The 25,298-nt window shown below is 47.3% G+C and overlaps 1 protein-coding gene across 1 annotated transcript; it reads right to left on the bottom strand.

Annotated features, from left to right (window-relative positions):
- Window positions 1–8,848: 8,848 nt before the first annotated feature.
- DFFA (DNA fragmentation factor subunit alpha) lies at window positions 8,849–23,078 on the bottom strand. The gene is made up of 6 exons (XM_003927906.4): window positions 22,866–23,078; window positions 18,660–18,821; window positions 16,147–16,289; window positions 12,514–12,703; window positions 12,161–12,312; window positions 8,849–11,390 (listed from the first exon to the last, which is right to left on the bottom strand). The coding sequence occupies exons 1-6, from the start codon at window positions 22,999–23,001 to the stop codon at window positions 11,178–11,180; spliced, it is 996 nt and encodes a 331-aa protein (XP_003927955.3). The 5' UTR covers window positions 23,002–23,078; the 3' UTR covers window positions 8,849–11,177.
- Window positions 23,079–25,298: the final 2,220 nt, after the last annotated feature.

Below are 25,298 nucleotides of genomic sequence, written 5' to 3' on the forward strand. Positions count from 1 at the left end.
GTGATCTTTCCTCTTCTTCCCATTTGAAAAGTATTTTTTATTTAAATTCCAGTAATGCCCAATACTGACATGTTCTGAGTAATTTGAAACCCAAAGTGAACATCTCTGAGAAAGATTTTTTTGTGGTTTTACTCGACTGTGCTTAGTGCAGCCACTGGGTTTTCCTTTTGACATTCGTTACGGTGCTGGGAAGCTCTGTCTTTGATTTAAGATAAAATAGCCAAAGACTACATAATTAAGAGTTCAGAATAACATCTTATTTCAGTTTATGAATTGATATGAATTGTCTTAATTTAAAAAACATTTCTCTCACATTAAAAGCAAATTTTTAACATCAGGCTCGAAGAGCAAAATGATTATTCCTCATATTGTAGCTGAAATTAATTTTAAAACAAATATTAAAATATGCTGACATGCCTATGAAAGTTATACTTGAATTTGCTGTTATGTACCATTTTAATTAGTAGCTTAATGGGTTGCAGTTCTTTTCATGGATTATAGCTTCACATTTGCTTTGGGAGGAATGAAGTCTACTTAACAGAAATGTTCTTTCAAACCAGACACGGTGGCAGTGAGCCCTGCGGCCGCTCAGCTGTTGCCTGCTTGCAGCAGCTTCTAGTACCAGGACCTCTCCCAGGTCTCTGTATCTGGATTTTGTTCAGTGACAGTCATATGAATTACATGTATAATTGTCACATTCGTGTCCCTATTCCTCAGTGTTCCCAGTGAATAATGGCAAAACGGGACAATTCCATTTCTGTGATGTAGCGTAGAGTAGCCATTGAGCCCCCACATGGACCAGGCTCTGGGTCTGCTCAGTGAAATTAGGGGTAAAGAAATCATGCAATTCTAAAAGCTTTCTCAAGTTTCATTTCTCCCCACAGCACCAAAATCCTTGCTTAACGACACATACTGTTTATGACTCTTAAATCACAGATTCTGAAGGAGACTTCCAGCATGAAGGTTTTTCTTTTTCTTTTTTGAGATGGAGTCTCCCTCTGTCATCTAGGCTGGAGTGCAGCAGCACAATCTTTGCTCACTGCAACATCTGCCTCCCAGGTTCATGTGATTGTCTTGCCTCAGTCTCCCGAGTAGCTGGGACTACAGGCACGCGCCACCACGCCCAGCTAATTTTTGTATTTTTTAGTAGAGACACGGTTTCACTATGTTGGCCAGGATGGTCTCGATCCCTTGACCTTGTGATGTGCCCATCTCAGCCTCCCAAAGTGCTGGGATTACAGGCATGAGCCACCGCGCCCAGCCTTCTGTTTTGTTTTGTTTTGTTTTGAGATGGAGTTTTGCCCTTGTTGCCCAGGCTGGAGTCCAATGCCGCTGTCTCTGCTCACTGCAACCTCCACAACCCAGGTTCAAGTGACTCTCCTGCCTCAGCCTCCCAAGTAGCTAGGACTACAGGTGTGCACCACCACACCCGGCTAACTTTTGTATTTTTAGTAGAGACAGAGAGATGTGGTTTCGCCATGTTGGCCAGGCTGGTCTTGAACTCCAGACATCAGGTGATTCACCAGCCTGGCCTCCAAAAATGCTGAGATTACAGGCGTGAGCCACTGTACCTGGCCAATTTTTCTATTTTTAATAGAGACCTGGTTTCGCTATATTGGCTAGGCTGGTCTTGAACTCCTGACCTCAGTCGATCCACCTGCCTCAGCCTCCCAAAGTGCTGGGATTAGAGGCGAGAGCCACTGCACCTGGCCATGAAGGTTTTTAGATGCTAAACTTGATTGGGAAAACCAGCAAAGGCTGGCTGGAGGACATGGGAATATTCTCTTCTTTGGACACCAGGGGAGCAGACTCCCTGAGAATGACTGCTGACCATTCCGTTCTGTTTTCTGCAGAGCTGAGCTCATATTCATAATTACTAGCTGAATAAAGTATAATGTGATGGAAGAGACTCAATAGTATCCACGTTTCCAAGCACAGCAGCTTTAGGAGACAGTAACTGGGTCAGTGCACTGGTGGAAGAAGCCTGCCTGGAAGGCCAGCTAACCTTCAGAACTTTGTCTTTTAAGATTTTTCAGCCGGGCACAATGGCTCACGCCTATAATCCCAGCACTTTGGGAGGATGAGACAGATGGATAATCTGAGGTCAGGAGTTCAAGACCAGCCTGACCAATATGATGAAACCCCGTCTCTACTAAAAAATACAAAAATTAGCTGGGTGTGGTGGCATGCGCCTGTAATGCCAGCTACTCGGGAGGCTGAGAAAGGAGAACTGCTTGAACCTGGGAGGCGGAGGTTGCAGTGAGCCAGCTGTTGCCATTGTACTCCAGCCTGGGCAACAAGAGCGAAACTGTCTGAAAAAAAAAATTTTTTTTTTTCCGGAAGAAAGCCATGCTCATTGTTTTTCAGTTTTTAAATTGGTGTCAGCCGAGCGTGGTGGTTCATGCCTGTAATCTCAGCACTGTGGGAGGCCAAAGCAGGTAGATCAATTGAGGCCTGGAGTTCAAGATCAGCCTGACCAACATGATGAAACCCTGTCTTTACTAAAAATACAAAAATTAGCCTGGCATGTTGGTGCATGCCTGTAATTCCAGCTACTTGGGAGGCTGAGGCAGGAGAATCACTTGAGCCTGGGAGGTGGAGGTTGCAGTGAGCCGAAATCACACCACTGCACTCCAGCCTGGGTGACAGAGTGAGATTCTGTCTCAAAAAATAATAAATAAATCGGCCAGGTACAGTGGCTCACGCCTGTAATCCCAGCACCTTGAGAGGCTGAGGCGGGTGGATCACCTGAGGTCAGGTGTTCACGACCAGTCCAACGTGGTGTAACCGTGTCTCTACTAAAAATACAAAAAATTAGCCAGGCATGGTGGTGCACACCTGTAATCCCAGCTACTTCAGAGGTGGAGGCACAAGAATTGCTTGAACCTGGGAGGTGGAGGTTGCAGTGAGCCGAGATCGTGCCACTTGCATTCAAGCAAGTGAGTGGAGTGAGACTTCGTCTCAAAAAAATTAAATAAATAAATAAATAAATAGGGGTCATCTATACACACTTTAAGACTGGGGATTTTACCTTTTAACGAAGTAGTTATATGTAGGATAATGAGGCTCTACTAGTGATACTGCCAGGAAATTCATCAAGTCTTAGCTTAGTTCAGGGGACTTAATACAACATTAACTGGCATCAGCTGCATGTTAGACCAGATGAATATGCTTGTAATTAATAAATCAGGATAAAATGGTAATTTCCCATCATCAGGTTTTTGGTGGATTTCTCTGTAGTTCAATGGAGTCAGGTAGGTAGATCTGGGTAATCAGGCCCTGGACAACTTCAAGTTCATTCTCTTGTTATTCTGTCCAGGATTTGGCACCAGAACAGCTCCTCAAGTGGTGAGGAGGAATGAAGGATGACAAGCACTCATAGTATTCGTATTTCAGGGCTGACAGCAAAGGATTCCAGGCTTTGGGAAACTTAGACTGGGAAGCTCAGGGGAGATACTTACCTGGATTTAAGCAGCACCTGTTGAAGAGGCAGTCCATCTTAAAAACAGTAGCATCTTCAGTAGAGAGATAGGTTTCACTTGGAATGTATTAGGCTGTTCCTGTGTTGCTACAGACAAATACCTGAGACCGTGACTCATGGTTCCATAGGCTGTACAGAGGGATGGCACCAAGCATCTGCTCAGTTCTGGTAAGGCCTCAGGAAGCTTCCAATCAATACAGAAAGCCAAGTAGGACCCGGTATTCACACAGTGAGAGCAAGAGCAAGAGAGAGACTTGGGCTGGGCAGGGGATGCTGCACACTTTTAAACAACTGCATTTTGGAGAAGGTACTACTTTCAGGAGCAGCACCAACCCATGAGGGATCAGCCCCCATGACCCAAGGTCCAGATCACATACAAGGTCCTTAAAAACCTCCCACTAGGCCTCACCTCCACCCACCTCCAGCACTGGGAATTACATTTCTTTTTTTTTTCTTGAGATGGAGTCTTACTCTTTTCACCCAGGCTGGAGTGCTGTGGTTCAATCTCAGCTCACTGCAACCTCTGCCTCCCGGGTTCAAGCGATTGTCCTGACTCAGCCTCCCCAGTAGCTGGGAACACAGCTACAGGGATGAGCCACTGTGGTACCAACACAGGCCTATTTCTAACTTTCTATAATGCTAGTAAAAACAGTAATTTCTCTTTCCCATTTTGCATTTGTAGTTAAAAAACCTGTTTATCTTATTAAAATAATAACAGTCTGGAGGAAAAGCTAGGATTTTGGGGGTGATAGTTCCTATAACATGATACTGAAAAACACAGTCGGGTGTGGTGGCTCATGCCTGTAATCCAAGCACTTTGGGAGGCCAAGGCTGGCGGATCACCTGAGGTCAGAAGTTTTGAGACCAGCCTGGCCAACATGGTGAAACCCCGTCTCTGCTAAAAATACAAAAAAATTAGCTGGGCGTGGTGGTGCGCGCCTGTGGTCCCAGCTACTCGGGAGGCTGAGGCAGGAGAATTGCTTGAACTCGGGAGGCGGAGGTTGCAGCGAGCCAAGGTCGCGCCACTGCGCTCCAGCCTGGTGCCTGGTGACAGAGTGAGACTCTGTCTCAAAAAAAAAAATAGCACTCGAAGCCGGGCGCAGTGGCTCACGCCTATAATCCCGGCACTTTGGGAGGCTGAGGCGGGCGGATCACCTGAGGTCAGGAGTTTGAGACCAGCCTGACCAACATGGTGAAACCCTGTCTCTACTAAAAATACAAAACAGGTGTGGTGGCTCACGCCTGTAATCCAGCACTTTGGGAGGCTGAGGTGGGTGAATCACGAGGTCAGGAGTTTGAGACCAGCCTGCCCAATATGGTGAAATCCCATCTCTACTAAAAGTACAAAAATTAGCCGGGCGTGGTGGTGGACACCTATAGTCCCAGCTACTCAGGAGGCTGGGGTAGGAGAATTGCTTGAGCCTGGGAGGCAGAGGTTGTGGTGAACCAAGATCACATCACTTGCACTCCAGCCTGTGCGACAGAGCGAGACTGTCAAAAACAAAACAAAACAAAACTGCAAGGTGTGGCCAGGCACGGTGGCTCAAGCCTGTAATTGCAGCAATCTGGGAGGCTGAGGCAGATGGATCACCTGAGGTCAGGGGTTCGAAGCCAGCTGGCCAATATGGTGAAACCCTGTCTCTACTAAAAATACAAAAAATTAGCCGGGCTTGATGGCGCACACCTGTAACCCCAGTTACTTGGGAGGCTAAGGCAGGAGAATTGCTTGAACGTGGGAGGCAGAGGTTGCGGTGAGCTGAGATTGTGCCACTGCACTCCAGCCTGGGCAACAAGAGTGAAACTCCATCTCAAAAAACAAACAAAAAACCTGCAAGATGTATAAGATGCAGCCAAAATGTTAAGACAAAACTCCAGAAACAAAATGGACAAAAACCCTGAAGGTGAAAAAAAAAAAAAAAGCTTGAACAGGTAATTAGGAAATTAAACAGCTAAATAATCTGGTTATTAAAGGCACTTAGTAATTCTTATAATTGATACAGGTTTTTTCTTTTTCTTTACGGACTACTATTATTTTATTCCTATCTCTCTGGAAAATGAAAAATCCATTAGTTTTTTTCTTTTGCTTTTATCCAGAAATTAAAGGTTGGTAAGTGGTAATTAGCATAGCTCCTGTCAAAGCCAATTGCCTAATGAGGACCGACATTTGACTTAAGTTGAAAGAATGGAAGAAGGCTAATGTGGAGGTCATTAGTTCCAGCTTCTTTGACATTCTTTTCCCCTACCGTGAGAACAGGCATGCTCTGCTCTCGCTCACTCTTATTTTTAGCACCATGGCTCTGCTCCTCTGTTTCTGTTCTGTAAGGCTGGAGGCACAGTGGTTATAAGGAAGGTAAGTGGTACTGGGGCACTATGTTTGTGACCACATTCACCACACATCTGGGCTAGAGTTTGCAGACTAAAGTCTTTGCCCTACTGACTCTTTGATAGAGGACTCCTGCACCCCAGCTGTCTGCCCCTGGGAAATGAAAGAGAACCACTCTCCACTGTCTACTATATGGTAAGTACTATGATCTTTCTCATTACAGTACTTCATTCCTTTATTGGGGGGACTGGATTATTTATTTTGAGACAGGGCCTCACTCTGCCACCCAGGGTGGAGTACAGTGGCACAATCATAGCTCACTGCAGCCTCGAACTCCTGGGCTCAAGTGACCCTTCTGCCTTAGCCGCCTGAGTATCTAGGATTACAGGCATGTGCTATACCCGGCTAATTTTTATTTTTTAAATTTTTGTAGAGATGGGGCCTTGTTATGTTCCCCAGTTTTGGTCGGTTCATTTAGGCTGGGCCTGGTGACTCACCACTTGTAATCCCAGCACGTTGGGAGCCCATGGCAGGTGGATCACTTGAGGTCAGGAGTTTGAGACCAGCCCGGCCAACATGTGTCTACTAAAAATACATTTAAAAAAAAAAGCCGGGTGCGGTGGCTCAAGCCTGTAATCCCAGCACTTTGGGAGGCCGAGGTGGGTGGATCACGAGGTCAAGAGATCGAGACCATCCTGGTCAACATGGTGAAACCCCATCTCTACTAAAAATATTTAAAAAAGTTAGCTGGGCATGGTGGCGCATGCCTGTAATCCCAGCTACTCAGGAGGCTGAGGCAGGAGAATTGCCTGAACCCAGGAGGCGGAGGTTGCAGTGAGCCGAGATCGCGCCATTGCACTCCAGCCTGGGTAACAAGAGCGAAACTCCGTCTCAAAAAAAAAAAAAAAAAAAAGAAAAGAAAAAAAAAATTGGCCGGGCATGGTGGCGGGCACCTGTAATCACAGCTACTCTGGAGGCTGAGGCAAGAGAATCACTTGAACCTGGAAGATGGAGGTTGCAGTGAGCCGATTATGCCACTGCACTGTAGCCTGGGGAAGAGCCAGGTCTTAAACAACAAAACAAAACATAGTACTTCATTTAACCCTTTCAAGCTTGGGGCTTTAGACTAAGAGGTTAGACTCAATCCGGTTTGTCTCAGTCCCAAATCCACAGTACTTTTTGCATTATCCTACCCAGTTCAGCCTCTTGGTGGGTTTGATTCAAGTATAGAATGCCAATACCAACAGCCAGATGAGTCAACGAAAGCTCTGTGTTTCACAGAAATAAGGAAAATATTTTGGCTGGGTGTGGTGGCTCATGCCTGTAATCCCAAAACTCTGGGAAGCTGATGTGGGAGGATTGCTTGAGGCCTGGAGTTTGAGGCCAGCCTGGGTAACATGGTGTTTTCATGTCCCCTGGATTTCCTAGGAATGTAGGTACTTGTAAATCAAGGACAGATATGTTTACTGCTGTGGGAAATCCTATTACTGAGGGCAATGCTGCTGATGGCATTAGAGCTGACAATCGCTGTGCCCATGTGCCAGCCAGCCTGCCAGATGCATGGCAATTCTGTCAGTGCCAAGCATCTGACAGTCGCTTTATTGGAAATTATTTTCCTTTAAATAGTACATTCCTGAAATAGTACATTTGGGGCAATATATTGATGCTGCTGTAAGGATGAGTGTAGGTAGATTATCAATGATGGCTTCTTAGTAAGGGATAGTTAAGGAGGCATTACAAAATACGCTATGAAAAGGGAAATATTGGGACTGGTGAGAACCGTGGAGGGCATTAGAACAGGATGCTGCACAGACCTAAGCTCACCCTGAATCACAGGAAAAGGAAAGTTGTTTTTGTTCTGTTTGTTTTCTGTACCCCCATCTTTACCGTAGGACTTACTGTGATTTTTTTTTTTTTTTTTTGAGACAGAGTCCTGCTCTGTTGCCCAGGCTGGAGTGCAGTGGTGTGATTTCAGCTCACTGCAACCTCCATCTCCCAGGTTCAAGTGATTCTCCTTCCTCAGCCACCCAAGTAGCTGGGATTACAGGTGTCCACAACTACGCCTGGCTAATTTTTGTATTTAGTAGAGGCAGGGTTTGTAGTGTTGGTTGGACTAGTCTTGAACTCCTGACCTCAGGTGAACCCGCTTTGGCCTCCCAAAGTGTTGCGATTACAGGTGTGAGCCACCGCATCTGGCCTATAGTGATAGTTCTTTCTTTTTTTCTGTGTGTGACAGAGTCTCATTCTGTTGCCCACGCTGGAGTACAGTGGTGCAATTTCGGCTCACTGCAACCTCTGCCTCCTGAGTTCAAGCAATTCTCATGCCTCAGCCTCCCAAGTAGCTGGGACTACAGGCGCGTGCCACTATGCCTGGCTTATTTTGTGTATTTTTAGTAGAGATGGGGTTTTACCAGGTTGGCCAGGCTGGTCTCAAATTCCTGACCTCAGATGATCTATGCACCTCGGCCTCCCAAAGTGCTGGGATTACAGGCATGAGCCACTGCACCCGGCCTTTTGTGATATTTCTTTACTTAATAACTAGCCAATACATCTCTTTATTTATTTATTTTTATTTTTTTTATTTTTTATAGATCGGGTTTCACCGTGTTGGTCAGGCTGGTCTTGAACTCCCGACCTCAGGTGATCCGCCAGCCTTGGCCTCCAAAGTGCTTGGATTACAGGTGTGAGCCACCGCGCCTGGCTGCCCATAAATCTCTTAATAGCATTCTGTTTTGCTCTAAGCATGCATAAAAAATGGCCAGGTAAGTCCATGATAACTCATCACCTTTTCCCTGCAAGGAGAGTGTACTGTAGGTTAGCAAACCTGCAGAACCAGTCTGTACAGAGACAGGAGGAAGAGGAGCCAGGCCTGCTCTGCTTCATACCCAGAGACTTGCAGTCACAGCACATGGAAATTGCTTTAATGACCTTTTATACCCCCTGCTGATAAAACAATTAGAAAACTGAAAAGAGTTTCACAGTGGTGAGATGTAATTTCACAGTACTGAATTAGATACTAGAAATGGACTCTCTGTATGTCCCTATGGTCTACAAGGTTAATATGTATCTTTATTTATTTCTTTTTAACAGCACTTTCCAGGCAAATATGTATCTTTAAACAAACAAATATAAATATTCATTAACTGCAGAAACAAGTTTGTGGCCATAATCGACACTCTGTCTCCACCATTATGTATGCTTAAACTTCTGCTTAAAATTCACCATGTCACTGTCTCCACCATTATCCGTGCTTAAAATTCTGCAGTACTGGCTGGGCACGGTGGCTCAAGCCTGTAATCCCAGCACTTTGGGAGGCCGAGGCGGGTGGATCACGAGGTCAAGAGATCGAGACCAACCTGGTCAATGTGGTGAAACCCTGTCTCTACTAAAAATACAAAAAATTAGCTGGGTATGGTGGCGCATGCCTGTAATCCCAGCTACTCAGGAGGCTGAGGCAGGCTGAACCCAGGAGGCGGAGGTTGCAGTGAGCTGAGATCGCGCCATTGCACTCCAGCCTGGGTAACAAGAGCGAAACTCCGTCTCAAAAAAAAAAAAAAAAAAAAAAAAAATTCTGCAGTACTATCTTCAGAATAAGGAAAATGAGTCTGAAATATGACCATTTCTTTTCAATACCCTTGACAATTACCTTTTTTTTTTTTTTTAAGATAGGGTCTTACTCTTATCATCCAGGCTGGGGTGTGTTGGCATAATCAGAGCTCATTGCAGCCTTGAACTCCTGGGCTCAAGTGATCCTCTCACCTCAGCCTCCTCAGTAGCTAGGACTATAGGTCAGTGCCACTATGCCTGTCTCTTATGGCCGGCCACGGTGGCTCACACCTGTAATTCCAGAACTTTGGGAGGCTGAGGTTGATAGATCATGAGGTCAGGAGTTTGAGACCAGCCTGGCCAAGATGGTGAAACCCTGTCTCTACTAAAAATAGAAAAATTAGCCAGATGCAGTGGCGGGTACCTGTAATCCCAGCTACTAGGGAGGCTGAGGCAGAAGGATTGCTTGAACTCAGGAGGTGGAGGTTGCAGTGAGCCAACATCTCGTCATTGTGCTCCAGCCTCAATGACAGTGAGACTCCATCTCAAAAAAAAAAAAAAAAAAAAAAAAAAAAAGAAAAATTGCATTCCAGGTCTAGGACATATTAAAAAAAAAAAAAAGAGAGACAGGGTCTTCCTATGTTGACTAATCTGATAATTACTTTATTTATTTAAAAACTTTTTAGCCGGGTGCGGTGGCTCAAGCCTGTAATCCCAGCACTTTGGGAGGCTGAGGCGGGTGGATCACGAGGTCAAGAGATCGAGACCATCCTGGTCAACATGGTGAAACCCCGTCTCTACTAAAAATACAAAAAATTAGCTGAGCATTGTGGCGCGTGCCTGTAATCCCAGCTACTCAGGAGGCTGAGACAGGAGAATTGCCTGAACCCAGGAGGCGGAGGTTGCGGTGAGCTGAGATCGCGCCATTGCACTCCAGCCTGGGTAATAAGAGTGAAACTCCGTCTCAAAAAAAAAAAACAAAAAAAAAACTTTTTTTCTGGCCAGGGGCAGTGGCTCACATGTGTAATCCCAGCACTTTGGGAAGCCAAGGCAGATAGATCACCTGAGGTCAGGAGTTGAAGACCAGCCTGACCAACATGGTGAAACCTGTTTCTACTAAAAATGCAAAAATTAACCAGGCATGGTGGTGCACATCTATAATCCCAGCTACTTAGGAAGGTGAGGCAGGAGTATCGCTTGAACCCAGAGGCGGAGGTTCAAACTAATTTTTGTATTTTTAGTAGAGATGGGGTTTCACCATGTTGGCCAGGTTGGTCTCGAACTCCTGACCTCAGGTGATCCGCTCGCATTGGCCTCCCGAAGTGCTGGGATTACAGGTGTGAGCCACCACGCCTGGCCTTTCCTTTTTTTCTTTTTTTTTAAAACATAAAAGGTGTGACAAATCTTCTTCTTTTTGTTGTTTTAAACTGATCACGTCAAAGATTTTGGTGAAAATCAAAACAAACCTTTTTCTTTTTTTAAATTGTTCCATGTGGAGCACGGCTAAATGTTAGGCAGTGTGCCCAGAGTCACCACCAATTACTTCTGAACAGAGAACATAAGAATATGTAATTAGAGGAGGGGGGATATTGTTGGTGCAGCTATATCATTCAAAATTGGCAGAAGTCCTGAAGCTTGTGGGGCTGAAATAAATAAATTAAAAAAAAGTACAGAATTGGTGGAAGGGCGTATGTTGAGACCTGGAATAGCTTTTCTGGAACGCACTCTAAGGCAGAGGGCAGAGTAGTACACAGGTAGTCAAATGCTCAGGCTGAGGGTGAATACCGATAAACAAGGCCTCGCGTTTCCTTGGCACACTTCCCGCTGCTATGTGTGATCCTGTCTGGCTCGCTTAGGATTCTGTGGTTCTCCAGGCAGTGAGGTCTTCCTGGCAGAGATGCTCCGGAGAGAATGCAGGCTCTGCATCTGCTGCAGGCGCAGGGCGAGCTCCCGGTCACAGGCCTCCTGAACAGCCTCCGTCTTCTCTACGTCCCAGTTCAAAGCTACAGCCAGTGCTCTGGGGTCTTCCTTGGTAACCAGCTGCAGCAAGAAGAAGAAGCCCTGAGAACTGAGGCGTTGTGCGCCCTCACCTGCTGCTCTCCTGAGTCTCTTTTGGGGAGTGAGATGAGGCAGTATCCGTTTATGTTGCCTCTTTACACCGAAATGCCAGGTTTCCTTTACCATCAATTGGCATGGGCCTTTTCTTAAACCGACAGGAAGAAGTCCTTGGAAAGTTTACTTGGAGCGACCCCAAAGTCCTCCACCCTCAGGAAATGCAGCCAGGCTCAAGTCAACTGTTTCCTTCCCTTCTATCTACAACAGGGAGGCACTTGTGACAGGGACAAGGACAAAGAATCAGAAGTAGCACCCGCCTGGACGGGTTCCCTTCCTCAAGCTTTTAGTTCTCTGGTCTTAGCCAGCAGGCGATGATTCCCTCAAGGCTGCCTTTTCAGGTGACGTTAACAGACCTCAGGATGGACTATGGATCTTCTTTGACCACGGAAAGAGCCAGAAGCCATCTCAGAAGATTGGGCCCTGCTATTCTTCCCTGTCAGGAACAGTCACTTCATTACCAACCTTGGACCAGGGTCTGTTCGATGATCTGAGGAAGTATATGCGTTTTTCTTTAAAGCTATTTTGATTTAGATTAATGAGATTTTTGTAGATGCTCTGGCATATTATAGGCAAACTGGCAGCTAGGATTCACAGGCTGCAGCAGTGAACAAAAGGCCCCACATGCCTCTGCACGACAATATTACATCCCAGGGCAGGTCCTTCTCTGTAGCTCAGTGACCCTGGTTTCTGCCCACCTCCAAATCCTGGCTAGATAAGCTCAGTTCTGGAGCCGGCTTCTCCCTCAGTGCAGTAAGGATGTGGCTCGCCAGTGCAACATCCGAGGAGGCCTCTCCGCTGATACCAGTGTCTACTGCATCCGCCTCCTCACCAAAGGCAGCTTTGGGCTCTGCAAAGGAGGCACGAGACAGATCAGACAGGGAGTGACCCTACAGCCACGTGACCAACCTGTCAGAATAACTGGCCAGGCAAGAGAGGAACGAGCCCTTCGAGCACCCCAGCCACCGTGACTGCAGTGTCTAGCTGCATTACAAATATAGTGTCCTCTAAAGGGACACCTCCATCAGCCCCGAATTCTTGGGAGTCCTACCTTCCTGCTTTGACAAGACGCTGCCCTCTTTCTCCAAAGCCTGGAGGTACAGCTGCAGGAGCTGCTTGGACCGGCGCACTTCCTCTCTCTGGTCAAGCACTTGCTGGAGTGTGTGCTGCAGCCCCTGGACGGTGGCACAACTTTGGTGTAGTTCCTGCGCCAGGTCTGAGCAGGGAACGTCAACAAGCATCTAACAAACAAACACAGACTCTGAGAAATCTACAAGGATTTCCTTCTTATTTTTATTTATTTATTTATTTTGAGACGGAGTCTCGCTCTGTCACGCAGGCTGTAGTGCAATGGTGTGATGTTGGCTCACTGTAACCTCTGCCTCCCAGGTTCAAGCGATTCTCCTAATAGCCTCCTGAGTAGCTGGGACTACAGGCATGCACTACCACACCGAGCTAACTTTGAATTTTTAGTAAAGATGGGCTTTTTAAAATTTTTATTTTTTTAAGACAGGTTTTCACCATGTTGGTCAGGCTGGTCTTGAACTTCCAACCTCAGGTGATCCACCTGCCTTGACCTCCAAAGTGCCTGGATTACAGGCGTGAACCACTACGCCTGGCCCAGTAAAGACGGGCTTTCACCATGTTGGCTAGGCTGCTCCTGAACTCCTGACCTCAAGTGATCCACCTGCCACGGCCTCCCAAAGTGCTGGGATTACAGGTATGAGCTACCACCCGTGGCCTTTTTTTTTTTTCTTTCTTGTAACAGAGTCTCACTATGTTACCCAGACTGGAGTGCAGTGGCACGATCTCGGCTCACTGCAACCTCTGCCTCCTGGGTCCAAGCGATTTTCCTGCCTCAGCCTCCCTAGTAGCTGGGATTACAGGCATGTGCCACCACACCCAGATAATTTTTGTATTTTTAGTAGAGATGGGGTTTTGCCATGTTGCCCAGGCTGGTCTCAAACTTCTGACCTCAGGTGATCCACCCACCTTGGCCTCCCAAAGTGCTGGGATTATAGGTGTGAGCCACTGCTCTGGGCTACAAGGACTTTCTAAACACAGGGTTCAACCTCTCAAATACATTCATTTCAGAACTCCACTTCCCAGAGTTACCTACTATGATGGTTGGCTAAGAGTCAAGAGAAAAGCATGTGATTTTTCCAATTTTCCTCTACTGTTAACATTGTGAAAAAGGGTCATTGGGTGTAGTGGCTTACACCTATAATCCCAGCACTCTGGGAGGCTGAGGCAGGAGGACTGCTTGAGCCCAGGAGTTTAAGACCAGCTTGGGCAACATGGTGAAACCCTGTGTTTACCAAAAATATAAAAATTAGCCAGACATGGTGAAGTATGCCTGTGGTCCCAGCTACTTGGGAGGCTGAGGTGGGAGGATCGCTTGAGTCCAGGAGGCAGAGGCTGCAGTGAGCCGAGATCGCACCACTGCACTCCAGCCTGGGTGACTGAGCCTGACCTTGTCTCAAAACAAACACTAACAAACAAACGAAAGCAAAACAAACACAAAACACCAAGAAATCATTTCCTCAAAGAGGCCTTCCTCCATGTTCCAATCTAAGTAGCACCCATCACTCTCTGATACCACCCAGTCTGATATGCTTTCTGGTTTTGCCTGCCTCCCTTCATCGGAATACAAGTTCTGTTAGAGCAGAGACTGTGTCTGGCTTGTTCACCACTGCACACCCAGCGCGTAGAACCATGACAGGCACAGGATAGGGCTCAATAAATATTTTTGGGGGCTGGGCACAGAGGCTCATATCAATAATCCCAGCACTTTGGGAGGCCAAGGTGGGAGGACTGGTTGAGCCCAGGAGTTCAAGACCAGCCTAGGCAACATGTGAAGACCCTGTCTCTATAACAAATTAATTATTTTATCTTGTTGAGACAGAGTCTGGCTCTGTTGCCCAGCTTGGTGTGGTAGAGTCATGGCTCACTGAAGCCTTGACCACCCGGGCTCAAGTGATCCTCCCGCCTCAGTTTCCTGAGTAGCTGGAACTATAGGGACATGCCACCATACCCAGCTAATTTTCGTAATTTTTGTAGAGATATGCTTTTACCACATTTCCTGGACTGGTTTGAAACTCCTGAACTCAGGTAATCTGCTCGCCTTGGCCTCCCAAAGTGCTAGGATTACAGGTATGAGCCACTGTACCTGACCTACAAAAAATTAAAAACAACAACAAAATAGCCCAGTGTGGTGGTGCACGCCTGTAGTCTCAGCTACTGGAGAGGTGTAGGTGGGAGGACTGCTCAAGCCCAGGAGGTCGAGGAGGCCATGAGCTATGATCATGCCACTGCACTGGGCAACAGAGCAAGACCCTGTCTCAAAGAGAAAATTCCTTTGAATGAAAACGTACTATTTTTATCCCGATCTTACTGGAGAGAAAAGGAGAGAAGCTAAGTTGCCGGCCCAAAGTCATAGTGACAGTGCTGGGACATGAAACCAGCTACTCCAACACGACATTCCCCAGCGTGCGCCCCTGACCCCAGCATCTACCTAACTAGGTTTAGGCTGGCTCCTGGGTACCTGTATTTAAAAAAAAATCCGGCCGAGTGCGGTGGCACACCCTGTCATCCTAGCACCTTGGGAGGCTGAGGCGGGTGGGTCACTTGAGGTCAGGAGTTCGAGACCATCCTGGTCAACAGGATGAAACCTTGTCTCTACTAAAAATACAAAAATTAGTCGGTTATGTTGGTGTGTACCTGTAATCCCAGCTACCTGGTACGCTGAGGTGCCGAGGCAGGAGAATCACTTGAACCCAGGAGGTGGAGACTGCAGTGAACTGAGATTGTGCCACTGCACTCCAGCCTGGGTGACAGAGACTGTGTCTCAAAAAAAAAAAACAAAAACAAAACAAAACAAAACAAAACACCGGGAGCGGTGGCTCATGCCTATAATTCCAGCACATTGGGAAGCCAAGGTGGGTGGATCATAAGGTCAGGAGTTTGTGACCAGCCTGGCCAACATGGTGAAACCCCATCTGTACTAAAAATACAAAAATTAGCCAGATACAGTGGCAGGCGCCTGTAATCCGAGCTACTTGGGAGGCTGAGGAAGGAGAATCGCTTGAACCCAAGAGGCAGAGGTTGCAGTGAGCCAAGATTGTGCCACGGCACTCCAGCGTGGGTGACAGTGTGAGACTCCATCTCAAAAAAAAAAAAAAATAAATCCACAGATATTCTGCTTTGTGATGAGGGTTGAAAAATTACTCTAGGTGAGAATGAGAAGATGAAAAATCTTGGCTGTAATTTTAAAATTATTTATTTATTTATTTTTTGAGACGGAGTTTCGCTCTTGTTACCCAGGCTGGAGTGCAATGGCGTGATCCCGGCTCACCACAACCTCCACCTCCTGGGTTCGGGCAATTCTCCTGCCTCAGCCTCCTGAGTAGCTGGGATTACAGGCACGCGCCACCACGACCAGCTAATGTTTTGTATTTTTAGTAGACACGGGGTTTCACTATATTGACCAGGACGGTCTCGATCTCTTGACCTCGTGATCCACCCGCCTCGGCCTCCCAAAGTGCTGGGATTACAGGCTTGAGCCACCGCGCCCGGCTAAAAATTATTTAAAAATTAAGATTAAAACAAAGAAATCACCATGGCAAGTATGGAAGCTAAGGAGGTGCTGGGGCGGCCCAGGCTGCAGGTTGTGGAGGAGGCTTACCTGGAGGTCGTCCTCGGACAGGAGGATGATGCTGGACAGGTCTTCCTTCAGCTGCCTGGCCACATTCTTCCACTTCACCCCTGCCCCGCTGTCTGTTTCATCTGCATCAAAGGACTCTTGGGAAATCCAAGCTGTACCTCCATCTGACACATGGGAGAAAATGGCAGTCACAGTCAGAACAACCCGAAGTGCTGCTTTCACCTCCCCCGCAGCACACACAGCCCTCTTGGGGGTCTAGATTAATTTCAATGGGTGAGAAGCACTTTATCTCAAGGATTCACAGGAGGGCCAATCTCCACCTAGGACCTTGATCTTCCCTCTTCTTTCATCTTTTTTTTCCTGAGATGGAGTCTCACTCTGTCACCCAGGCTGGAGTGCAGTGGCGCGATCTCGCCTCACTGTAACCTCCACCTCCCGGGTTCAAGCGATTTTCCTGCCTCAGCCTTCTGAGTAGCTGGGATTACAGGTGCCCAACACCATGCCCAGCTAATTTTTGTATTTTTAGTAGAGACGGAGTTTCACCATGTTGGCCAGGCTGATCTCAAACTCCATTTAAACCCAATGTATGATTACACATATACAGAATCTTCTCACACTTCCTTTTTTGGCCTGTGTCAACAGGTATGTCCTGTTTTGGTATACAAAAACAGTCATTCTTGGCACCACTTCTCCAGTGCTTGGGGATTGGTCCCTGCTTTCAGTGAGGGAGCTGTAGCCGTTGATTGCTGTCCCTTAGGCCTGAGTACAAAGGTGGCTGGTAGCGCCATGCTGTAGGATAATTTCTTCAATTTTGTGGCACACTTCACAACACTTTTTTTTTTTCCTGGAGGCAGTCTTGCTCTGCTGCCAGGCTGGAGTGCAGTGGCACAATCTTGGCTCACTACAAACTCCACCTCGGTTCAAGCGATTCTCCTGCCTCAGCCTCCTGAGTAGCTGGGACTACAGGTGCGCACCACCATGCCCATCTGGTTTTTTTTTATATTTTAGTAGAGACAGGATTTCACCACGTTGGCCAGGATGGTCTCGATCTCCTGACCTCGTGATCTACCCGCCTTGGCCTCCCAAAGCGCTGGGATTACAGGCGTGAGCCGCCGTGCCCGGCTGAGACTTTTTAAGTCCTTCCCTAAAACTAACCCCCTTCTCAAGACACCTTTTGATCCTTGGTCACCAATGTTAGTCCCCTTTGTATCTCCTGTGATGATGATGACAGTGACAGGTAACATTTATTAAGTCCTTAACTATGTGCCAGTTAAGATGTAAATGTAGGCCGGGCGCGGTGGCTCAAGCCTGTAATCCCAGCACTTTGGGAGGCCGAGGCGGGTGGATCACGAGGTCAAGAGATCGAGACCATTCTGGTCAACATGGTGAAACCCCGTCTCTACTAAAAGTGCAAAAAATTAGCTGGGCATGGTGGCGCGTGCCTGTAATCCCAGCTACTCAGGAGGCTGAGGCAGGAGAACTGCCTGAGCCCAGGAGGCGGAGGCTGCGGTGAGCCGAGATCGCGCCATTGCACTCCAGCCTGGGTAACAAGAGCGAAACTCCGTCTCAAAAAAAAAAAAAAAAAAAAAAAAAAAAAAAGATGTAAATGTTTCATATCAGTGGTTCTCAAGGAGGAGCGATTTTTCCCCTCAGGAGACATCTGACAATATCTGGAGTCATTTATTCTTGGTTATCACAGTTGTCGGGGTAGGGGAAGTTCCTGACATCTCAGATGCTGCTAACCATCCTACAATATACAAAGCATCCTCCCACAACTCCAGCCCCAAACGCCAACAGTATCATTGAGAAACCCTGGTTTGCTATGTACTAGATTATCTTTGTAACAATCCTAGGAGACAGGTACTGTAATTATGATGTCGAAAAGGCACTGAGGGATGATGAATTTGCACAAGGACACCTGGTTAGTAAATGGCAGACCTGGGATCCAGACCTAACCAGCCAGACTGCAGCCGGCAGCACTGAGCTCCCTGCCAAGCTGCATTTTACTTGCTGTCTGTCTGTGAGTTAGTTGAGAACTGGACCCACGTCTCATTCATCTTTTTTTTTTTTTTTGAGAACGAGTGTCGCTCTGTCATCCAGGTTGGAGTGCAGCGGCACCATCTCAGCTCACTGCAACCACCACCTCCCAGGTCCAAGCAATTCTCCTGCCTCAGCCTCCCAAGTAGCTGGGATTATAGGTGCCTGCTACCATGCCTGACTAATTTTTTGTATTTTCAGTAGAGATGGGGTTTTGCTATGTTGGCCAGGCTGGTCTCAAACTTCTGACCTCAGGTGATCTGCCCGCCTCGGCCTCCCAAAGTGCTGGGATTACAGGTGTGAGCCACTGTGCCCAGCCTCATTCACCTTTATCCCCAGGACTCAGCACCATGTCTGGCATGTAGAAAGTGCTCAGTAAATGTCTGTTGAACAAATGCTTAAAAAGCCAGACAAATGGCAATTGTCTGCGCAGTGAAAGTAATCATGGTGGATGCTGTACTGTGTAGGCTGTTTTGTATGTGGCTAGAATTTCTTACCTGAATTGTTGTATGCCCACTTCTCATTATTGGCCAATGCCACAAACTTAGTATTGGAAGGTAGACACAGAAAGTAATCGTCATCATCCACTATGGTGCCATCTTCCGCCAGGACCAGGGTGATTGGTGTCAGGGACTTATCAATGGCCAGAATGTCACAGGCTGAAAAGAAGAAAATATTTGGCAACTGACAAAATAGCCATAAGGAAATTACATCTGTTCCTGCATCTCAAGTATGTATGCCTCCAGAGCTGGGCAGAGCTCCTGGAAGGTCATAACTAGAATAATGACCATAACTTCTAGCACTAATAGAATACTTACCACATGCCTGATACTGTTCTAAGTGTTCCTTTCTTTTTTTTTGTAGCAGGGTCTCACTCTGTCACCCAGGCTGGAGTGCAGTGGTGTGATCTCAACTCACTGCAACCTCTATCTCCCAGGGTCAAGCGATTCTCGTGCCTCAGCCTCCCAAGTAGCTGGGATTACAAGTGTGCACCACCATGTCTGGCTAATTTTTGTATTTTTAGTAGAGACGGGGTTTCACCGTGTTAACCAGGCTGGTCTTGAACTCCTGATCATAAGTAATCTGCCTGCCTCAGCCTCCCAAAGTGCTGGGATTAGAGGTGTGAGTCACTGTACCTGGCCCTGTGTGCTTTTCATTTTTTTTTATTTTTTATTTTTTTTTTGAGACGGAGTTTCACTCTTTTTTTTTTTTTTTTGAGATGGAGTTTCGCACTTGTTACCCAGGCTGGAGTGCAATGGCGCGATCTTGGCTCACCGCAACCTCCGCCTCCTGGGTTCAGGCAATTCTCCTGCCTCAGCTTCCTGAGAAGCTGGGATTACAGGCATGCGCCACCATGCCCAGCTAATTTTTTGTATTTTTAGTAGAGACGGGGTTTGACCATGTTGACCAGGATGGTCTCGATCTCTTGACCTTGTGATCCACCCTCCTCGGCCTCCCAAAGTGCTGGGATTACAGGCTTGAGCCACCGCGCCCGGCCCGGAGTTTCACTCTTGTTACCCAGGCTGGACTGCAATAGCGCGATCTCGGCTCACCGCAACCTCTGCCTCCTGGATTCAGGCAATTCTCCTGCCTCAGCCTCCTGAGTAGCTGGGACTATAGGCACGTGCCACCATGCCCAGCTAATTTTTTGTATTTTTAGTAGAGACGGGGTTTCACCATGTTGACCAGGATGGTCTTGATCTCTCGACCTCGTGATCCACACGCCTCGGCCTCTCAAAGTGCTGGTATTACAGGCGTGAGCCACTACGCCCAGCCCTGTGTGCTTTTCATAAACGGTATTTAATCTCATAATACTGTAAGGTAGGTACTATTACTAGTTCTGTTTTCTGTTTTTTTTTTTTTTTTTTTTGAGACGGAGTTTCGCTCTTGTTACCCAGGCTGGAGTGCAATGGCGTGATCTCGGCTCACTGCAACCTCCGCCTCCCGGGTTCAGGCAATTCTCCTGCCTCAGCCTCCTGAGTAACTTGGATTACAGGCATGTGCCACCAAGCCCAGCTAATTTTTTGTATTTTTAGTAGAGACGGGGTTTCACCATGTTGACCAGGATGGTCTCAATTTCTTGACCTCGTGATCCACCCGCCTCGGCCTCCCAAAGTGCTGGGATTACAGGCTTGAGCCACCGCGCCCGGCCTAGTTCTGTTTTATAAATGATGAACCCAAGGCTCAGAGAGGTTAAGTAACTTGTCCAAGACCACACAATAAAAGTGGCAAAGCTGGGATGTAAACTCACACAGTCTGGCTCCTAAAAGCATGTTTACTCCAGCCACTCTGCACTCATGTATGGTAGACATTTGAGTTTTTTTTTCTCCGTGTTGCTCTGCCTCCCAGGCTGGAGTGCAGTGGCGCAATCTCAGCTCACTGCAGCTTCTGCTTCCTGGGTTCTAGTGATTCTCCTGCCTCAGCCTTCCGACAAGCTGGGATTACAGGCATGTGCCACCACACCTGGGTAGTTTCAGTATTTTAGTAGAGATGGGGTTTCACCATGTTGGCCAGGCCGGTCTTGAACTCCTGACCACAGGTGATCCACACACATCAGTCTTCCAAAGTGCTGGAATTACAGGCATGAGCCGCTGTGCCCGGTGGCATTTGAATTTTTATTGGAATGAACAACCAATCAAAGTCTGGTTTGATTCCTTGCGAACAAGCGGTCTTTCATTCATTTATTCAGTTGTTCTGTTAAATTCTCCTACGTGTGACAAATGTCAAAAAATACACCAAAAAACAAAGAAAGAAAATGCTTTTTCTTTCTCTCTACAGTATCTTCCTTAGCAGCTTCTCTTCTAACCTTTGGGAAAGTATAAGAGAAGCAGAAGCTGGTGTCAGTAGTTTTTCAGATCATTATTAGTGGGCGAGAGGCTTTCTCCAGGACAGGTCTGTGCCATCCTATTTAGTGACAGCAATGTTTCAAATACTTTTTTTTTTGTTTGTTTTTGAGACGGAGTTTTGCTCTTGTTACCCAGGCTGGAGTGCAATGGCGCGATCTCGGCTCACTGCAACCTCCGCCTCCTGGGTTCAGGCAATTCTCCTGCCTCAGCCACCTGCGTAGCTGGGATTACAGACACGTGCCACCATGCCCGGCTAATTTTTTGTATTTTTAGTAGAGACGGGGTTTCACCATGTTGACCAGGATGGTCTCGATCTCTTGACCTTGTGATCCACCCTCCTCGGCCTCCCAAAGTGCTGGGATTACAGGCGTGAGCCACCGTGCCCGGCCAATGCTTCAAATACTAACAGGACTGGTCTAAGCAGAAATAGCCAAGAGACTATAAATTCCCTTCAACAGTGTTGTCTACCACCCAATAGAACAGAAAAGTTATGTATCGGCTGGGCTGCAGAGAACACCTGCCTCTGTGCCTTGAACATCCAGTCAAGGCATAGAAGCGGAATTAGAAGTGAAGTAATCTGGCTGGACACGGTGGCTCACATCTGTAATGCCAGCACTTTGGGAGGCTGCGGTGGGTGGATCACGAGGTTAAGAGATCAAGACCATCCTGGTCAACATGGTGAAACCCCATCTCTACCAAAAATACAAAAATTAGCTGGTGTCAGCTGGGCGCAGTGGCTCGTGCCTGTAATCCCAGAGGCGGGTGGATGACTTGAGGTTAGGAGTTCAAGATCAGCCTGGACATCATAGTGAAACCCTGTCTCTACTAAAATATAAAAAACTAGCCCGGCGTGGTGGCATGTGCCTGTGGTCCCACCTACTCGGGAGGCTGAGGCAGGAGAACCTCTTGAACCTGGGAGGCAGAAGTTGCAGTGAGCCGAGATTGTGCCACTGCACTCCTGCCTGGCAACAGAGCAAGACTGCCAGGAAAAAACACATGAATGCTTATACGCAAAATTCATATCAGCAAAGCATTTGTAATGCTTTGGCTGTTAATGGGTCTCTGAAAATGTTCTATATGATCTCTGTTGGTGAGTGAAAGGAAGTAACTGTGCCCTCTGACTGAGACTACATGTCTGGGGCTGGCTCACACATTTAACTTGTAAAACTTCTTTGGGTAACCAGTTTGTTGCTACCAGCTACTAAGGCTTGTAAGTAGCTTAAATATATCATCTTATTTGAGAGAACCAACAATTCTTTGAAGCAGGGCTGTAAATATTAACCCAGTTTGCTGAGGAGAAAACTGAGGGTTGAGAGATGGTTACGTGCAAGGCCAAGCCAGCTGGTAAAGGTATGGGGCCGGTTTCAGAACTTCTGTTGGCTCAGTTACTTACAATTAACGTTCCTTGTCTGGACCAACAGAAATGGTCAGTAGCAGCTCCCTCTTTGCTGCACAGGTTCCTGCCAGAGCAGACGGTGGAAACCCCTCCCCACCCCGCCGTGGGCTCAGGTGGGGTCCTTGTACCACCTGAGTGAGCCCGAGTGGCAGGAATGCAATGGGATCGGTTTGGTCCAACATCTAAGTGATTTCAGGCAAGAGACCCAAGCCCAGTTTGGCTTAATTTACATATTGCTACCTGGCTCTCTGGCCACCACTGTGAAGTCTCACACGAAATTAACTACGCTCAAGCGCCTGAAATCTGTAAATTGCGATGCCCCCTCGGACTATATCTGTCCCAAGGCTACAGCCGAGTTGCAAGAATCCCCAGGTCGCCTCTCCTGACCTCGCCTCGCCCCCGCCGGACGTCCTCGCCAGGCCCCGGCTCCCCCAGCCGCTCGCCCGGGTTCCCGAGCTAACCCTTGCTCCTCAGGTCCTCGAGGCAGGAGGCGGCCACGCCGTGCTGTTCCCGGCTGTAGTTGCGGCGCAGCAGACACGGCTTTAGAATCCGGATCTCGCCAGGTTCTGGTGCCCCGGCTTGCCCGGTCACCTCCATCCTCTCCAAGGTGGGACCTGATCCGCTTCGGGAAACTAAGGGAGGCCGGGCGACGGTCCTCCTACCCGAACCCCTCCGCAGCCTGCCGGGAGATGTAGTTCGCTCCGCAGCAAATCACACGTGAGACCAGGGCACGCCGGGAGTTGTAGTTCTAGTTGCCACTAATCACGTGTGGCGCCGAGGCATGCCGTGAATTGTAGTCTTTGGGTTTAAAGCCGCTTTCGTTATATTGAGCGACTCAGCCCAGGAGTTGTTTTTGCCTTGTATTTAGGAGCTGCATTCGCGCATTCACAAATAAGGCCAATAAAGATTTTGCACGACGATACACACGCATGCATACTCTATTGAATTGCGCATTCCTATTCGTATATGAGATGCATAATACTAATAACAGACATCCGCACCTTTCCACCCATTCTGTTTCCGGCTTCAACTGTGCAAATTAGTTTGGTGGTCTCAGAACAAAATGCTTAAATAAATATAGAAAGCATTCAAGTGTCAAATGCATCGGAGAGGAAAGGGGAAATGCGAACCTCGGGAATGTTTGACATTGTTAAGATGCCTCTTAGGCCGGGCGCGGTGGCTCAAGCCTGTAATCCCAGCACTTTGGGAGGCCGAGGCGGGTGGATCACGAGGTTGAGAGATCGAGACCATCCTGGTCAACATGGTGAAACCCCGTCTCTACTAAAAATACAAAAAATTAGCTGGGCATGGTGGCGTGTGCCTGTAATCCCAGCCACTCAGGAGGCTGAGGCAGGAGAATTGCCTGAACCCAGGAGGCGGAGGTTGTGGTGAGCCGAGATCGTGCCATTGCACTCCAGCCTGGGTTAACAAGAGCGAAACTCCGTGTCAAAAAAAAAAAAAAAAAAAAAAAAGATGCCTCTTGACAACATATTCATCCTTGTTTTAGTACTGCTACTATAGAAAAGTTTGTTTTTTCCTCCTGAAAAATTAACATCTAAGATTGAAAGAATAGTAATAAAGCCGGGCGCCGTGGCTCACTTCTGTAATCCCAGCATTTTGGGAGGTAGAGGCGGGAGTTCAAGACCAGCCTGGCCAACCTAGCGAAACTCCGTCTCTACTAAAAATGCAAAAATTAGCTGGGCATGGTGGCGCGTGCCGTGCGTATAGTCCCAGCTACTCAGAAGGCTGAGGCAGGAGAATCGCTTGACCCCGGGAGATGGAGCTTGCAGTGAGCCGAGATCGCGCCACTGCACTCCAGCCTGGGCAATAGAGTGAGACTTTATCTCACAACAACAACAGCAACAACAACAACAAAACAACAACAACAACAAAAGCATAGTGAAAAAAATGATTAAAAGTTCCTCTCTTAAAATTACAGAAACTAGAAATAATTATCTGCTAATATTTATTCATTTGGCGGATTCTTTTTTTCCCTTCTTTTTCTTTTTCTTTTTTTTTTGAGACAGTGTTTCCCTCTGTCTCCCAGGCTGGAGTGCAGTGGCTGATGGCTCGCTGCAGTTTTGATCTCCTGGGATCAAGGAATCCTCCTACCGCATATTTTGTTTACAAAAACGTGGGTGAGGGCCGGGTGCGGTGGCTCACGCCTGTAATCCCAGCATTTTGGGAGGCCAAGGCGGATGAATCGCCTGATGTCAGGTGTTCCAGACCAGCCTGGCCAACATGGTGAAACCGATCTGTACTAAACATACAAAAATTAGCCAGGTGTGGTGGCAGGTGCCTGTAATTCCAGCTATTCGGGAGGTTGAAGAAGGAGAATCGCTTGAACCAGGGAGGGGTAGGTTGCAGTGAGCCGAGGTTGTGCTATTGCACTGCAGCCTGGGCGACGAGAGCAAGGCTTTGTCTCAAATAAAACAAAACAAAATCGTGGGTGAGAAAATTAGATATCTCAAGAAAAGTGTAGGCATTTAAAACAGCGTTTGGTAGAAGGAATTATTAAGTCATCCCTTTTAAGTAGTCTATATCTATCAAAACAACTATAATATGAACTCACCGTTAGCGCTAATGTATGTGTCCTTTTTCATCAAATTTTATTTTTATTTTATTGTCTTATTTTTAGACAGGGCCTCACTCTGTCGCCCAGGCTGGAGTGCAGTGGCATGATCATAGCTCACTGCAGCCTCGACCTCCTGGGTTCAAGGGATCCTCCTGCCTTGGCCTCCTAAAGCTCTGGCATTAAAAATGTGAGCTACTTCATCTGTTTAGTATTTAGTTTAAAAATCTATCAATTCAAAAATAAACAAAATCCAAACAAACAAAACCAGTTCAACCCAGATAAAATAATGACGTTTTGTAGAAGCCTCTTCTCTTTAAAA

This window comes from Saimiri boliviensis, chromosome 11, assembly GCF_048565385.1.
Source record: "Saimiri boliviensis isolate mSaiBol1 chromosome 11, mSaiBol1.pri, whole genome shotgun sequence".
In the NCBI taxonomy this organism is placed as follows: domain Eukaryota; kingdom Metazoa; phylum Chordata; class Mammalia; order Primates; family Cebidae; genus Saimiri; species Saimiri boliviensis.

Coding starts and splice junctions, on each gene's coding strand:
- DFFA (XM_003927906.4), bottom strand. CDS start 23,001: ATGGAGGTGACCGGGCAAGCCGGGGCACCAGAACCTGGCGAGATCCGG. Junction 12,313..12,513: donor CGTCTTGTCAAAGCAGGAAG/GTAGGACTCCCA, acceptor CCTCCTTTGCAG/AGCCCAAAGCTGCCTTTGGT. Junction 11,391..12,160: donor TATCTAGCCAGGATTTGGAG/GTGGGCAGAAAC, acceptor TTCTTGCTGCAG/CTGGTTACCAAGGAAGACCC.